Source organism: Mesocricetus auratus, unplaced genomic scaffold, assembly GCF_017639785.1.
Source record: "Mesocricetus auratus isolate SY011 unplaced genomic scaffold, BCM_Maur_2.0 Super-Scaffold_4256, whole genome shotgun sequence".
NCBI classification, from domain to species: Eukaryota; Metazoa; Chordata; class Mammalia; order Rodentia; family Cricetidae; genus Mesocricetus; species Mesocricetus auratus.
This window is the reverse complement of record NW_024429182.1, coordinates 30713894-30729805: the sequence shown is the minus strand read 5'-3', so window position 1 is coordinate 30729805 and position 15912 is coordinate 30713894. Positions and strand designations below refer to the sequence as shown.

The following is a 15912-nucleotide window of genomic DNA, read 5'->3' as shown; positions in this document are numbered from 1 at the left end:
CGCACCCCGCCCGCCCGCTCGCCCGCTCACCGGCCCGGCCGGCGGGGCCTCGGCGCCCCACCCCCTCCCGGGCCGACGGGGCGCAGGGAGGGGGCGAGGAGGAGTGAGAGGGCTCTCCTCCTTCCCGAGTGGGCCGCAGCACCGGGCCGCCGCGGCTCCGGCTCCTCCTCTCCCTCACACCCCCTCCCGCCCCTGTCTACCTGCGGGGGACCTGGGCAGGAGGAGGCGGCGCACGGACCGGGCCCGGCGACAACTGTCAGTTAGAAGCCCCGCTGGGCGGGGGGGGGGCGAGGGGAGGGGCAGGGAGGGAAGGGGGAGGGCACTCAGCCCCCCCGGCCGGGGAGAGCTGGGTAGGGAGGCAAAGAAAGAAGCGCCGTCGCCATTCCCGGCGCGCGTGCGTAGTGGCACAAAGTGGCCCCGCCCCCTTTCATCCCGCCCTGCGACGCCAGAGCCAGGACTTGGCTCCACCACCGGCTCGGAGGCGGAGCGTGGGGGCGGGCCGATGATGTCATCAGTATGCGGACTTCTGTGAGGGGTGGGGTGGAGGGGGAGGCAGAGCGCCTGCGCGGTGCACACTCTCAGGAAGGGTTTAAGATTGCTTTCTTGAGACCCTTAGAGATCTTAAAAATTTTAATATTAGTTTTCTCAAAGCATTCACTAGTTAACCCTTATTAAGGACAAGTGAATAACGAGAAAGCACAGCAGCAAATCCTCTCCGTTGTAAAACAGCATCTTTGCACCCCTCCTCCCTTGTGCCTACCGGTCTTTTTTCATAAACCTAACGTTTAGGAAAGGATGGAAAGGAAGTTTAAGGACTTCACAAAAGAAGAGTGGAGGATTGTAGAACTCTAGTTCTCGACACTCCAGATCCCAGTTAACAGTTTTTAAACCCGAATCCTGTGTTCTCTTGAAATTTTAAAACCGAAAAACACCTGGATTCTTGAGTTCGGCTAACAAGAGAATGCAATCTCGCTAAAAAAAGAAGAAAGAAAAAAGAAAAAAAAAGCTCCACATATTTCTACTCTAAGCTGTACAGCTTGTCATTGGTGTGACTTTAGCAATCTTGCTACATATTTTTTAAAGTGACTAAAAAAGTGGACTCACAGTTCACATGATGCATAAAATAAGGGGGAATTAATAAGCCCCAAAACAGTTATTACTGTTTTCTAATGCGTATGATATTCAGACTTACTTGTTTGAAACTTGGAATAATACATAAAATCAAAACTATAGGAGTGCAATTTGAACATGAAATGTATAAATTGCTGAGATCTCACCTTCAAGATTGTTTACTTCTGCATAAAGACTTTTAAAGGACTGATAAAATGTAATGACTTAAAACTTTTTTGTAGGGGGTTCAGAAAGTTAAAAGTCACTTGTAGGAAAAATGGTGAAACAAGAGCATGAGTTTTTGGAGTGGTTACACTCTCCTTCACACATGAATGGACTCATCTGGCATTTTTGGTTTCCTCTCTGTCAGATATACTTTAGCTCATGAGGGAAAAAGGTAGGGACCAGTTCTGCTTCAGCAACTGGCAAATATGTCTGGTGGGGCTTCTTTCATTTCCTTTGACAAAACTCAAGCATCTAAACCCGACCAAACTCAAGCAAATGCTCACTCCCTTTTAACCACCAGACCTATCTCAAAATTGTCACACAATAGCTTCCATTTACTGACCCTTCTGCTGCTAAGCACTTTATATTCATCGTCTCCTTTGATTCATACAACAATAGCATAGGCCACGTATTATCCTCATCTTGCAGGTAGGGAAACAAATACTTAGGAAAATCAAGGTTCAAATTTAAAGACTCTCTTACTTAAAAACTCCCAAGTACCCAATCACAAATCATTTGCCAGTTTTACAAGACTGTATGAACTGCAAACAACACACTGATGAAAGATTTCTTAAGTCACACAGAGAAAGAGCTACAGGTAAGTAGAAGAAACCTTAACTCTAGTTCATGAAGAGGTCAAGATGATAGTAAATCAGGTCCTTGAACTTTACAAAAAAAACCCCCACTTTATTATATAAGAAATCTGCTGTTTGTATGTAATTTTAATTTATAGACAAGAAGAAAAGTTGCCATTTAATCCCACAATCCAGAGAAAACTATTAAACTTCAAGGTATATATTCCAAATACACCTGTAACCATACTATATATCAAATTCTGAACTATCTTAAATTCTAACTTTATATCCCTGTCTACAGTAGTCTAGATAGACCTACTGGGGAGGAATGCCATGTAAACCAAATTCTAAAGAACACAGTAGAAGAACAACCAACAGTAGTAACACTGGCAGTTTATTGGGCACTTACTGGGTCTGACATGTTTGCTCCGTTACACACATCATCCACAACAGACACAGGAAATCACAACAGACATCCTTGTTTGCAAGTGTTGAATGAAGTTTTGTTAAGTAGAAACTTTTTTCTACTCTACAAAACACCTTCAACAGTAAAGACATTTCAATTGATATAATTAACCCTAAATTCAGAGTTGTTTTGTAAAACAATACACTGATAAATGACTACTCGTAAAGCTCATTTTTTAAATGTTTAAAGATGAAATTAAGTGTGTTTCACTGTCTTCACAGAATCTGTTAGAAACTGCTTCAAAACAGAAATCTATTTATCCCCCATTCTGAACAAAGGTTTCCTTTCTTGTTTGGTGTGGGGAAAGGGGGGGGGGTCTTACATATAAACACAAAGTAAAACTCTGCTAAAACATGTAATAACAACTGACTCCCACAAGCATTAACTGTTATTGATTAAGCTCTGTTAAAGTCTGTCACATGCTTTCAGGGTTAGATGAATCAGCACTTCCTCCTCCACACCATTTCAATTCTAGTTAATTTTTTAAGACCAATTTAGTTAAACTCTTGTACCTCTCAACTAGACACCTTGGAAACTGGAATTTAGTCATGCTCCAACCCCTTCACAGAAGTTCTACATGAACAGGTTCATTTATATTATAGAAAAAAAACCCTCCTACATCCACTGCAGTACCTCAAAACTTTTTCAGTTCTAGCATCCTTCAGTACCATAGAAGCATTACCAAGGAAGAGTAAGTCTGCCAATATACTCCACCCTCGATTCCAAAGATGCTTATCCTGGGAGTTTCCCTTTCTGTCTGAGCTCGTTACCTCTTGTGGTAGTCACAGACATCTTGGCACCACGTATACCGTTTACCTAGCGTCCATGGTTCAGACAAATAGCAATGATTTGTACCTTTCACACTAAATCGGGGAAGGTGACAAGTAACTCTTAAGACAACTGGAACCACAAGTGACCACCACAGTTTCTTTAAGAGATGACACATGCAAAATAAACAGAAGACCTTAACACTAATCCTGGAGAAACACGGAAGTACGAACTGCTTAGCAGAAAGAAGTGGTATCTCTCATTTGTAATAGATCCACTCACAACACTTTGTAGCTATTTTTATGATAGTGACAGTAAAGTGCTTCAAGCAAAATTGAGTAATTCTTGTAACGCTTCCTGCTGGTCTTCATCAAGTTGGGATATACATTGCAACCATAATTCTTCAGAAGTCTGTATCTGTCGAACAACGTTAGCTAGGCGTTTGGCACAGGGGTCTTCATGGCTAATAGTCTCGTTAATTTTTCCTTCTGCAATTATACTGATGATTTTGGGAAGATTGGAATTATTGGGACCGATCACAACTGGGTGGTTACTTTCAATTAGGTCACAGAGGAAATTCAAAGTCTGAATAGCTTCTTCTTTATCTTCATGCAGCGGAAGCCATGACAGCCAGTGTGGGAGAACTTCATCTACATTTACACAGTTGGGCTTGAACTTCATAATCTTCCCTATTGCTGAGATACAGTTCTCTGTAGCAATGACATTTTTTTTCGTTTTGGAATTTGCACACTTAATAACCTTTACCAACAGTGGAACGGCTTCTGAACATAAAGAACGATAATCGTCTCCACCAAACTGTGCCATAACACCCAGTCCATAAGCAGCAGCTTGCCTGACTTCGGGGTTGTTATCTCGCATATTGAGTAGCATCGGCCACCGGAAATACTCAACATATTTGAATGAGGTTGGGCTACAGTGCTCTATGATATCATCAAATATGCACAATCCCCACTGTCGGTCTGGCCATGGTCTACTTGAACAAATTAGATTCACAATTAAAGGAAGTAGCTGTTCAAACCATGGCAAAATCTTCTCCTTGTAAGTGCTAAATAATGAGTGCAAAATATCTGATACTTTGGTCAGAATATAAACATCACACTCATCTTCATCTTGAAGAGACATTTCTACCTGTTGATCATAATTTTCTTCCTGCCTTTTTACTTGCCGCAACTCTTGGTTTTTAAAGTGCCCTTCAAGCTTTGACTTTAAAATTCCTCCCAGTTCTTCCAAGTGTTCATCATTAAGACAACCATCTCCCATCACCTCAATGGACTTTGCAAAAGAATTCATTATCTCTGAGAGTACATCTGTGTCAGGTTCAGTTCCAATAGCCTTGATTAAGGGATCACATATATACTGCCACATCTGTGAAAGATACTCCGAGCCACGGATACTTGCACATTCCAAGAGATAGGGCATGGCTTCTGCAGCTGCCACTCGAACATTGTCATGAAAATAAAATTTCAACAAAGGAACCATCAGCTTCACAACTTGTTCTGTATAGCCCACAAATCCTTCTCTTAACTCCTTAGCATAGTAAACCAACATCTGGCAAGCAGTTGCTTTTGCTTCAAGTCCTGAAGTTTTAATTCCAAAGCTTTGCTGGTCTCCAAGATTGACAAATTGCCAGCCATCGTCATCACTCATGTTCTCCACATCTTGTGTGTCTAAGAGAGCAACATCAGGTTTAGCTGAAGCAGTCTTAATAAGAGGCTCAATAACCAGCGGGAGATACTGCTGAAAGTCTTCTCCGAGAATTTTACACATTCTAGCCCACGCTGAAACCATGTAAGAAGTCTGAGGGTCATCATCTTCCATAGTGTTTAGGTCTGATTGTGTCTTCAATAGTAACTGCATCACATTCGATGCGTCTTGCATAAATTTCTCCTTCCCAACGGCAAGACCCACATGGCTAATGCACTCGATAGTTTTCCCTCGAAGAAGCTTGAGTTCCTTTTGAACCGCGAGCTCGACAACATGTTTGAGTGAGGGCATAAATATATCATAATATGGAACAAAGCTTTCTTCTATTGCATCTGCAACTGAGGCAATGGTTGTCACAAGCTGTTCTAAGGCCAACTTAGTTCCACTCCGAATCAGCTCTTGCAGCTTAATTACCAAGATGGAATGCAGACTTTTTACCATATTTTCCAAATATAGAACTAGTAATGATTTGGGACAGTCTTCAATAAAGATAACAAGAGCAGAGGCTGCATGGGATTGCACACGCTGATTACCTTGGTTTTCCATGGTTCGCAACAAAGCTGTAATCACTATTTCATGGAACTTCTTTTGGAAACTAGGTGCAAAATCTGTAGCCATCTGTCCAAGTGTAGTGCAGGCTGCTGCCCTCACCCTTGGATGAGGATCCTGAAGAAAAAGCAAAACTGAGTTAACCGTTTCATCCAGAATTGGTTCCATTTGCTGATGGCAACCTTCTCCGATGGCTGATAAGGCCATTAGTCCAGCATGTCGACATTTCCAGTCATGGCTCTGAAGCATCTGCATGATATGCTCCTTGGTCATTGGCAAAACAACTTTTCCACCAAGTCCACAAGCCAGTCTGTCTAGTGCACTCTCAGCAGCAACTGCATTGCTGTCAAAATCATCTTCTTCCATTTCATCAGCATTTACCCAGTCATCATCATCTTGTAGATCAACCATCATCGCCAATATATGAGGCACAGCCTGTGCAATAATATTCGTGTGCTTTTTCAACATCGGAGTTGCAGTTTCAGATAAGGTCACTATTACTTCCAGAGCCAGCTGGCGTTGCAGATTACTAAGCCTAGAGTCTCCACATAACTTCAGGCTCAACTGCAGAGTATCTTCTAAATAGGGACCCAAATACTTAGGTACCGTATCTGCAATCTCAACAAGGGATTCTAGCACGGAATCATCATCCTGGTAGCAGGAATCATTCACAGCCTGTAAGATTCCAGGAAGCAAGTCTGCAAAGTCTTTGAAAAGAGCAATATTGTTTTCATTAGCAAGGACAAATGCAGCTGCAGCTCTAGCAGATAATGTCCTGATTGCTGGATGCTCTTGATCTTGAATGCATTGGTCCAACAACCGCTTGATGATATCCAAATCGTGGCGATCTTGGTTCCCAAAAATCCCAGGAAAGTGCCAGAAAACGTGAAGTGCAACTTCCCACAGCACCACATTTTTAGAGTGAATCGAATCAATGAGGAATTTCAGACCTTCTGGCCAATGGTTAGTGCCATCCTCATCTATCAAATTCCTGGCCAGCACCGCAAAAATATCACAAAGCTTTTTCCGCATGCTAGCATGTGTTTCTAATTTAACAGCCAGTATCAGTTCAATCTTGACATCCCTCTGCACATCAGAAGGCAGATTTGGATAGACCTCCTCAAACCCAGAGGACAAAAGCCGTCGTAACAGTGCGGCAGCCATTTGTCTCACCTCATAACCTGCTCTTCTATTTCGGACGGCGTCTAAGAGGAATGTAGTCTTACACAGACCTGGGATATTCTCATAGACTTCCTCTGCTTGCCTCCGCACCATACAGCTTGGATTGATCAGGTTCTTCAGAAGCTGGTAAAACTCCTGCTTTTCCGACACGGTCGCCGGCAACCCTGCAGACCCGGCCGCCGCCATCGTGCCCTGTCAAAGCTACCGCGACCGGGGAGGAGGGAGGGAGTCTGCGGCTGGAGCAGTGACGTCAATGGGGCGACGGCGGGGATGGGCGGGGCGCGCTCCCCAGGCCGAAGCCCGGGTAACGCTGGAAGGGGGGGGAGGGGAAGAGCGGGGTGAATGTTGGGGGTATCTTGTGTTTCCCGATCCCTGTGCTCCTGCAGAGACGGGAAGGAGATAGGAGGAGAGAAATTCGCCCGGAAAGTCTACATTCTATATGATGTCCTTGTTTTTATAAAAGATCTCAAATAGGCCGTCTATACCGAATTTAATTAGCCGTTGCTATGGAGTAGGGGAGGCACGGAGTATAGCTGCTGTCCGCGGATTGCTTTTTGAGGGTTGATGAAAATGTTTTGTGATTGATAGTAAGGATGGTTTCCCAGTGCCATGCCATTATACTAAGAACTACTGAGTTCTACAGTTTAAATTGGTGAATAGGATATATGAGTGATACCGTAATAGAGCTAGCTGTTCCCAAAATAAGCTCAATTAAAGGATAACGATTTCCTGCCCACTACCACATCCAACGAAGTAAAATAGTGATACTCAAATAGGGAGTACATCAGAATCCCTTGTCCTGTGGATTATAATAGAGACGAGAAAGAACCACTAAGTAAGTATGGTGGAAATGATGTGGAGTAATAATAAACTTCTTCAGTCCTGATCTTCTATTAACTTTCTATCTTTGTCACTCACCTGTGTTTCTAAGCTGTAATATGACAGAGTACAGTTAGAAGAATCTTAATTACCCTTTAACAGGAAGCTGCTAAGGTTACCCTCAGAACAAATTCCCCGAGGCTAAGTATCTTTAGGCAGGTGTGTCATTTAAAACCTTAATTATAAAGTGCAACTGTGATCTTAGTGTTAGTAGTTATTACACTCATTTAAAGCTTTATATGATTCTATGAGGTTGATAAAGATAGATATAGTACTACTTTTAGGTGAGAAATTGAGAGCCTGGAGACTGAAGGACTTGCCCAAGATAGCAGCTGAGTCTAAACTCTACCTTTCTTAAAGTGCACCCTTTTCACCACAGAACTCCCCAATAATTACTCTTGCTTTTGCAACATCATCAAAGACCTTCATCTGAATTTCAGTTTTGTGGAATTCCGTTGTATATACATACAAAATGGAAAAATGATAGTTTTCACAATAACAAGATGACAGACCAAATAGGTGGTATCTTAAGTTAATTTGCAGTATGAAACGATTCTCTGAATAGAGTTTCTCGTTCTGTGTACCATATCAAGATCATTTAGGATGTTTATTTAAAATGCAGATATTAGGGCCAGCTTCCAGATGCTACACTATTCTGAAACCTGTAATCCCAGAATGTCTAATTTGAATATGCATAGTAAGTTTCCATATAAATACCCAAATTTGAGAATTATGGATCGAATTGGTTTTCCTCCTGATTCTAAGATCTTACCTGTAGTTCTTCGTCTTGTACCATACTTACTGGTTTCCTTACTGCTCCTAGAAAAAGTTTGGCTGCAAAAACCACTGCATCTGCAGTTTTAGGAAATGTTAATGAATGCAGGAGAAATGCTTTCCTTACAGCTACAACCATTAGCATACTAAGAGCTTGTTAAAGCTACAGCAATATGCAATTGCAGACCCCCTGCTGTGTTTGGAATGTAAATGACTAACAATGCCAAGGTTGGTGCAATGATATTATGTTGGGAGTATATATAACTTAGTACAGTGTGGAAGATGGTTGAAATGATGTTAAGATTGTTCAGTCATACATTTATTCCATCAGTAACTATTCATTGAAGCTATATCAAGCATAGCGCTGGACATCAAAAGTTAAATACAAGAAAAGCTAGGGAAATGGCTCAGTTGATAAAATTTCTGCTATGTAAACATGGTGAGTACTTGAGTTTGGATCTCAATACCCATGGAAAAACGGCACCACACTGCACATATATAACCCAACACTAAGCAGAAGCAGGAAAATCTCTAGAGCTCAGGGGTCATCCTACACAAATTGATGAGCTCTAAGTTTGGTCAGAGGTTCTTTCTCAATAAGATGAGTTGATTTAAGAGGACACCAGAAGTTGACCTCTGACCTCCACTTGCACAAATGTGCACGCACCCACATAAGCACAAACATGAAGTATACACACAAATATCAACTTCACGAAGATGCTTATGGGAGGTAGTAGATGTCACATCCTCAAGGAATTAGTGTGATAATAACTCTGTCCATAGCGTTAAGGTGCTGCCTAACACACTAGGATATAGAGCAAATCAATTGGGAGTCTGCACCAAAGAACATTCCCTCACCAATTATTTGGTCGACCTGAATTACAATTTGTGCAGGAAAAGGCAGGGGAAACTCTTAGTCAATATTCAAAGTGGGTGAGGTCAATCTCAGATGAAGGTGACATCCGAACTGATTTCTGAAGAATGAGCCCTAATTAATCATTTAAGAGAGAGAGAGAGAGAGAGAGAGAGAGAGAGAGAGAGAGAGAGAGAGAGAGCACTGTCCTAAGTAGAGGGAACAACTTGCTAAATGCAGAGGCCTTGAAGCAAACTGTGAATGCTCTCTGCCCATGGTTCAGTGTCAGAGCATTAGGTGTGGGGCTTGAGAGGCCTGGGGCGGTAAGGAGGGAGATGGGGAGCTAAGTTGAGACCATGTGATGAAGGCTATCTTATTCCATGCTAAGAAACGTGGGTTCTTTCCCTAAAGGTGACAAGATTTTAATCAAGTACTGTGAGTCAAGTTTTAGAGCAATTTGTTTGGCAAGACCAGGAAAATGGATGTAAAAAAGCACAGAGACATTGTGTTGGTCAATTACCTAGTTCAGTTAGCCAGAAAACCTAAATTTTCAGTAGCTGAATTTGACGGCGGGAAAGAAGGCAAAGACTGTAGAGGTATCAATAGCTCACAGCATACGAGGAGGAGACTAAAACATCTTCCCAAGAGTTGCCCTGGTCATCTGGTTTGAGGCGCTGTTATTTGCCAGTTTATTTCTAAAATAATAAAAAGCATGCTTATATAAATAAACAAATACACCACTATTTGGGAGGGAAAAAGCTTTTCTCACGAAGGTGAATCTTGGGTCCATATTTTGTTCTCATTGCTCCCACATGATAAAATGACTTGTAATTTCAACAGTAGGAGCAAAATCGAACCCGTTGTAGGGCAATCACTTATGATTTCTTGCTTTTGAAAAACATATAATGATTTAAAAGTTTACCTTTCATTTTAGAATGAATAAATTACCTTGTAGTTACTTTTTTATTGTTGTTGTCCCCGTCTTTCCCCATATGAGAGTGTACATAATAACCCAAGTTGGCTTGCCAATTTGGTTAGAATTGAACAATTTTAAATTCTGTAATTAACTCTAACTTTGTTGTATTGATGGAGAGGGCATTTCAAGGTCATTTCCCTAGAGTAGCCCAACACCAAACAATTAAGGTGTTTATTACCAAGTCGGGGAAAGGTAAGGATAAGTTACTAATTTCACTGAAGGGCTTAGAAATTTAGAGTAAAATGAAAGGGATAGAATTAGGTTGATTGTGTATGATATTTTTTCAAGAATAATCCAGAACTAAAAAAAATACAGAAAACAAACCAAAATGCTATGAAAATGTCACTAACTCTTTAAATGGCCTAAAATGAGACAACCTGAATATAGAAGAGAATAATGCCTACAATAGATTAAAAGAGGATCAAAAATATGAACAAATGTGACAAATTTCTAATATCAAAAGTTGGTAATCATCTTTAGATTCCTAAGTCAGCAACTCTGAAAACTGACTAAGAGCAATAATCAAGTTTCCTTTCTTTTCTCCACAAATTGTAATTCAAATCAACCAAAGAGTTGGTAAGGGAATGTTTGTCTGTGCAGACTCCTCCTAATCAAAGCGAAAAAGAATGCCTCAGTCAGAGAACTGTTCTGCCACAGCACTGAACAAAACAATGGATCCAGGTAATTATCATTAGGCATTAGACCATTAGATGAAGCACATCTTGGAAACTTTAAAATAGGGAGTTTAGGCTGTAGCCACTGGAAATCATTGTTTAAACAAAGTGCTACTTGCCAGTTTTCTTAAGCTCAGATCCATCTATACTTGCATAATTTGTTCTCTGATATTAAGGTTAGGTTTGGAAACAAGTGTCTTCACCACTCAGAGCTGGATCTCTGTTGAATTCTGCCAACAAGAACCTCAAGAGACCGGACAATTTCAAAAGAGGCCGGGTCAGGAAAGATATTGTTCCTTTCTTGTTCTTTCTTCTTTTCTCTGGGTTGCTTCAGCAATAGCCCATCTTTCTGGAGGCAGCAGCCTCTTGCAGCCCTTAAACACACACACACACACACACACACACACACACACACACACACACACACACACACACCACCTCACCTCACCTCTGAGGGAATAAATGGATAGTTTATTCAGCTGCCCAGTGGGAGTAACTGTGGCTTGAGAATACAGGTTCAGGGTACTCCAAATTCCATGTACCGATATTGCATTAGTCTCATTGAGTTTTTATAGTAGCAGAACAAAGCAAATCATAAATGAAAGCATTTTTCAAATACATCAGTGCAACCAGCAAGTTGGTGGGTAACTACAAAGTGGAGAAATCTCTGCTATTGGCCACCCATCTTTACATTGATTTTGACACTGGTCACCTGTCCAGGAGGATGTCCAAGGGTACAAGGATCCTTGCCCCCTTATTTTACTTCACTCATTGACTTATCATGCCCTATAGTGGGTTTCATTAAGTCTGGCACTCTAATGTTGTCTGGCCACCATTAATCTCACAACTCTAGCTAACTTCATATATTGCACTGGTATATGGTCAGAGATTTTCTATACCAGAGCCTTTTTCTACCTTAAAAACTGCCTTTTTACAGATCTATATGAGTTTGAGGCCAGCCTGTTCTACAGAACAAGTTCCAGGACAGGCTCCAAAGCTATACAGAGAAACCTTGTCTCAAAAAACCAAAACCAGAACAAACAAACAAACAAACAAACTGGACTTTTTATCATATGTGATTAAATGTAATCTTGTTATTTCAATGTGTTGTACTTTTGGTTATATTCTGCAGCTATTAACTGTGTTCATAAATGTTTTATTTGTTTAAACTGTCTTTATGCATTAGTCTGTATCCTAAGGGGAATAATGAATAGTAAGACCTGTGGTCACTGTTAAAATTATATAACACAATACTCCTGGCATTTTAAGATATGTGCCTGTATATGAGTAGGTATGTATATGTATGTTAAGCTTCAGTTACTGTGGAGACTGTGGTGATATTTGTTTATGATCTAATAAAGCTTGCCTGACAATCAGAGTGCAAAGCTAACCACAGCCACAGAGACCAGGCAGTGGTGGCGCACACCTTTAATCCCAGCAATCTACTAGTTAGCCATAGAGGCCAGGCAGTGGTGGTGTTCACCTTTAATCCCAGCAATCTACTAGGTAGCCATAGAGGCCAGGCAGTGGTGGTGTACACCTTTAAGCCCAGCACTAGAGACAGGAGCTCAGGGGCTTATTCTGTTATCCAGTCTTCCACATTCAGTCTCAAGACATTCAGTCTCCAGCCACACTGAGGATTCATGGAAACAGGATCACCTCCTTCAGTCTGAGGTAGAGGTAAGAGCTAATGGCTGGCTGCTTTACTTTTCTGATCTTCAGCTTGGATCCCAATACCCATCTCTGGGTTTTTATTATTTGTGCTACAGGAGACCCCAAGACATTTGAAATACCAGAACCACTGAACAAACACTGAGGACAGTTGCAGATGTGGAGTAGAGCCAGCCGAGCCATATGTGGGTTTAGATGACAGAGCTAGAGAAGTAGAAATGCCTACCTTATCTTTCTTACTCTTCCCGAAAGTCTAAGCATGCTTTCCTGGACACACATGGCTTTCTCTCTCTCTCTCTCTCTCTCTCTCTCTCTCTCTCTCTCTCTCTCTCTCTCTCTCTCTCTCTCTCTCTCTCTCTCTGTCTCTCTCTCTTTCTTTTTAATTGTTTGGTTTTTTGAGATAGGGTTTCTCTGTATAGCCTTGAGCCTGTCCTGGAACTCACTCTGTAGACTCGAGTGGCCTTGAACTCACAGAGATCCGCCTGCCTCTGCCTCCCGAGTGCTGGGATTAAAGGCGTGTGCCACCAACGCCCCTGCCACACATGGCTTTCTTACCCTCTCTCTAAAGCCCGCCTTCCCTTCAGTCATGCAGCTGCTCGCCACCCTGCACTGCAAAAGGCACGGCTTTCCTCTTCTCCACCCCTCCTCTGGGCACCCACCAAGACTTTCTGTTGGCCCACCCAGTTCTTTTTGATGCCAAGCTTGAAAAATCTGTGCAAGAGTTTTCTTCTCAGTCCCTTTTAAAATTCTTTTACTGATGACTAAGGACCAGGAAAAGACAGGCCCAATTTCCCCAGTAACAAAAGTACATTCCTATTTATTCTACATACTTTTGCATAGTTGAATCTTTTGAGTGATGTGGTTTTTGCACCACTGGTGTAAAACATGGTGAATGTGAAGGAATGGTCTAGTCAGGACAATGGGTACCTGACCTGGCGGAGTCCTCATTGCCACAGGGGGAACATCCAGAACCTGTCTAGGGAAACTTGGAGTTTCAGAGCCATCAACCCCCTGCATGGCTCCTTCCAGCACAGCATGAAACTGCCCCATAAGTCACTTAGTTTAAAACAGAGCCAGCCCTGAAAAGACTGGGTCAGTGGCTGTTAGTGTGTGTGTGTGTGGGGGGGCATCAAAGTTCACATATGGAGGTCAGGAGACAGTTTGCAGAAATTGATCTCACCTTGTGGGTTCTGGGAATTGAACTCAGGTCATCAGGTTTGTATTTACCCACCTTGCTGGATACCCAGTTTGTTCCCTATCTATCTATCTATCTATCTCTCTATCTATCTATCTATCTATCTATCTATCTATCTGCTTTCTCCCCATTTGTCATGTATGTATGTTGGGGGGTGCAGGTGTGTGACTGCATTGCATGTGAGGCCCAAGGTTGTTGTAAGAAATCATCCTTGATTGCACCCTACCTTATTCTACAAGTCAGGATCTGTCAATCAAATCCAGGGAGGTCAGATATGGCTAGTCTGGCCATCAGGCTTACTCTGAGGCCCCATTTCTGTCTTTGGAGGTTGGAATCACAGGTGTGCGGCCATGCATACTCAGTATTTACATGAATTCTGGAGATCCTAACTCCAGTCCTCACAGTTGCCCAGCAAGGCTTTAAGCACTGAGTCATACCACCCGCCCACAGACCATTGTTCATTTTAAGTTGGGAATAATGAAATCTACTTCACTGGGTCAACGTGCATGGCAGCTAAATATGAGAAAATGTGAATGTAGAAAAACCGTACAACATTAATTGATATGGGACTGTTTATTTTTTTCTATTCTCCATTTCCCAAGGCCAACTATGTACCTTTTCCTTGGGGACCATTTATAAGAAAGGAGCAGTTGTCTGGAGATAGTTTTCTTTGCTCTGTAGAAGCTTCTGCTCGTTAAGGAGACTGTGTCAAGGGTGAGGTGGGGAAGAGGGAACAGGGGGGATGCTGGGTACCCTTTCAGGGGAAGAATCGGGAGTGGACAGTGGACATATTTGTCAGGGTTATGGAGATGAAGGAGGTTCTGTAAGGATGGGGAACTATGCTTTTCAGAACTGGGTCCTCTCACGGTCAAGGTGTAAAGGTGGGCTGGCTGCTAATTTCGAAGTTCCTAGCCATGGCAAATATCAGTATGTGCAAGATGAGGTGGTATGACAACTGTGTGCTTCCAAAGGGGCCACTTGATTTTGAGTAATGAGTATCTCAGTGGTGGCCCTTGTGACCAAAGTCTGGAGAGAGTTCTCGACTTACTTTTTTCTTGATAAGGCCCCTGGGATTTTTAAAACAAAACAAAACAACACAAAAAACTAAGTTGAGTGGGAGGCATCTAGAATTACAGACATAACCCTGAGATGAACACCAGTGCAAAGAGAGTGGAACCTTGAAGGACCCTTTGATACCTATAACCATGGCTGGAATCAGAGCCAAGGCTTAGAAGAAATGAAATAAGGGCCCAGGTGTTTGGCACAGGAAGCAAAGCTTAGAAATGACTAAGGAATATGAGGCAGAGGGAGCTTTAAATTTTTATTTTTGTTGTAAGAAGTGATACATAAACTTTTGGAATAGAAGCAGACTTAATTTGGTTAAATGTGCATAAAATCTTACTGATATATCCTGTGTGGTCTATGGTTTATTTTTGATATAGCAACAGATATCTTATATTGTAAGCACTTTAAAAAATTACAAGGTCACTTCTAATTATACACTAATGCACATAAGCATTCACATACAAATACATACACACTCATGTGTAGAATAGAAGGTTAAAAATCTTGGGGCTGAGTGTGGAGCTACATGCCTTTAACCATAGTACCTGGGAGGCAGCACAAGAGGGATCTCTGTGAATTCTGGGCCAGCCTGGTCTATACAACAAGTTCCAGGACAACCAGAGTTGCTCAGTGAGAACCTGCCTTAAAATAAAAACAAACATAAAATAATAAATAAGATAAAAATAAATACAAATTTAGGATGCTGCCAGGTGGTGGTGCACCCCTTTAATCCCAGTGCTTGGGAGGCAGAGGCAGGCAGATCTCTGTTTTTGAGGCCAGCCTGGTCTACAGAGCAAGTTCCATCCAGGACAGCCAGGGCTACACAGAGAAACCCTGTCTCATAAAACAAAAACAAACAAAACCCCCAAAGTTTATGATGGGTTACAGTCCTGTACCTGTCTGTGTGTTAGTGTCAGGCTCTATCAGCCCCCCAAACTGATTTGGGAGTCTTTTCCTGCTTACCAAAAGAGCACATCTTTATTCTGCATCATATCATCGTTCCATTGATCAGAGCTTCTCAAACTTTAATGTGCACATACCTCATTTCAGGAGTCACTTACCTGCCCTCCCTCTTGTGTGTCTCCTTAGCATGTCTTTTCTATGGTAACACACAGGTGTTCGCATGCACGCGCGCATACACACACACACACTCTCTCTCTCTCTCTCACACACACACACAGGTTAACATCACATTTATTATTTGTCTCTAGAATGTAAGCTTCAC

At 42.1% G+C, this 15912-nt stretch overlaps 1 protein-coding gene across 3 annotated transcripts; it reads right to left on the bottom strand.

Moving 5' to 3' along the window:
• Positions 1-2287: 2287 nt before the first annotated feature.
• Positions 2288-6847, bottom strand: Ranbp6 (RAN binding protein 6). Of its 3 annotated transcripts, none has more exons than XM_040745747.1 (2): positions 6592-6826; positions 2288-5535 (listed from the first exon to the last, which is right to left on the bottom strand). In XM_040745747.1, the coding sequence occupies exons 1-2, from the start codon at positions 6784-6786 to the stop codon at positions 3469-3471; spliced, it is 2262 nt and encodes a 753-aa protein (XP_040601681.1). In that variant the 5' UTR covers positions 6787-6826; the 3' UTR covers positions 2288-3468. The 3 variants fall into 3 exon arrangements, with proteins under 3 accessions (XP_040601681.1, XP_005063759.1, XP_021080813.1); XM_021225154.2 differs by having other exon boundaries at positions 5328-5535; positions 6651-6847; XM_005063702.4 differs by having other exon boundaries at positions 2288-6827.
• Positions 6848-15912: the final 9065 nt, after the last annotated feature.

Coding starts and splice junctions, on each gene's coding strand:
- Ranbp6 (XM_005063702.4), bottom strand. CDS start 6,786: ATGGCGGCGGCCGGGTCTGCAGGGTTGCCGGCGACCGTGTCGGAAAAG.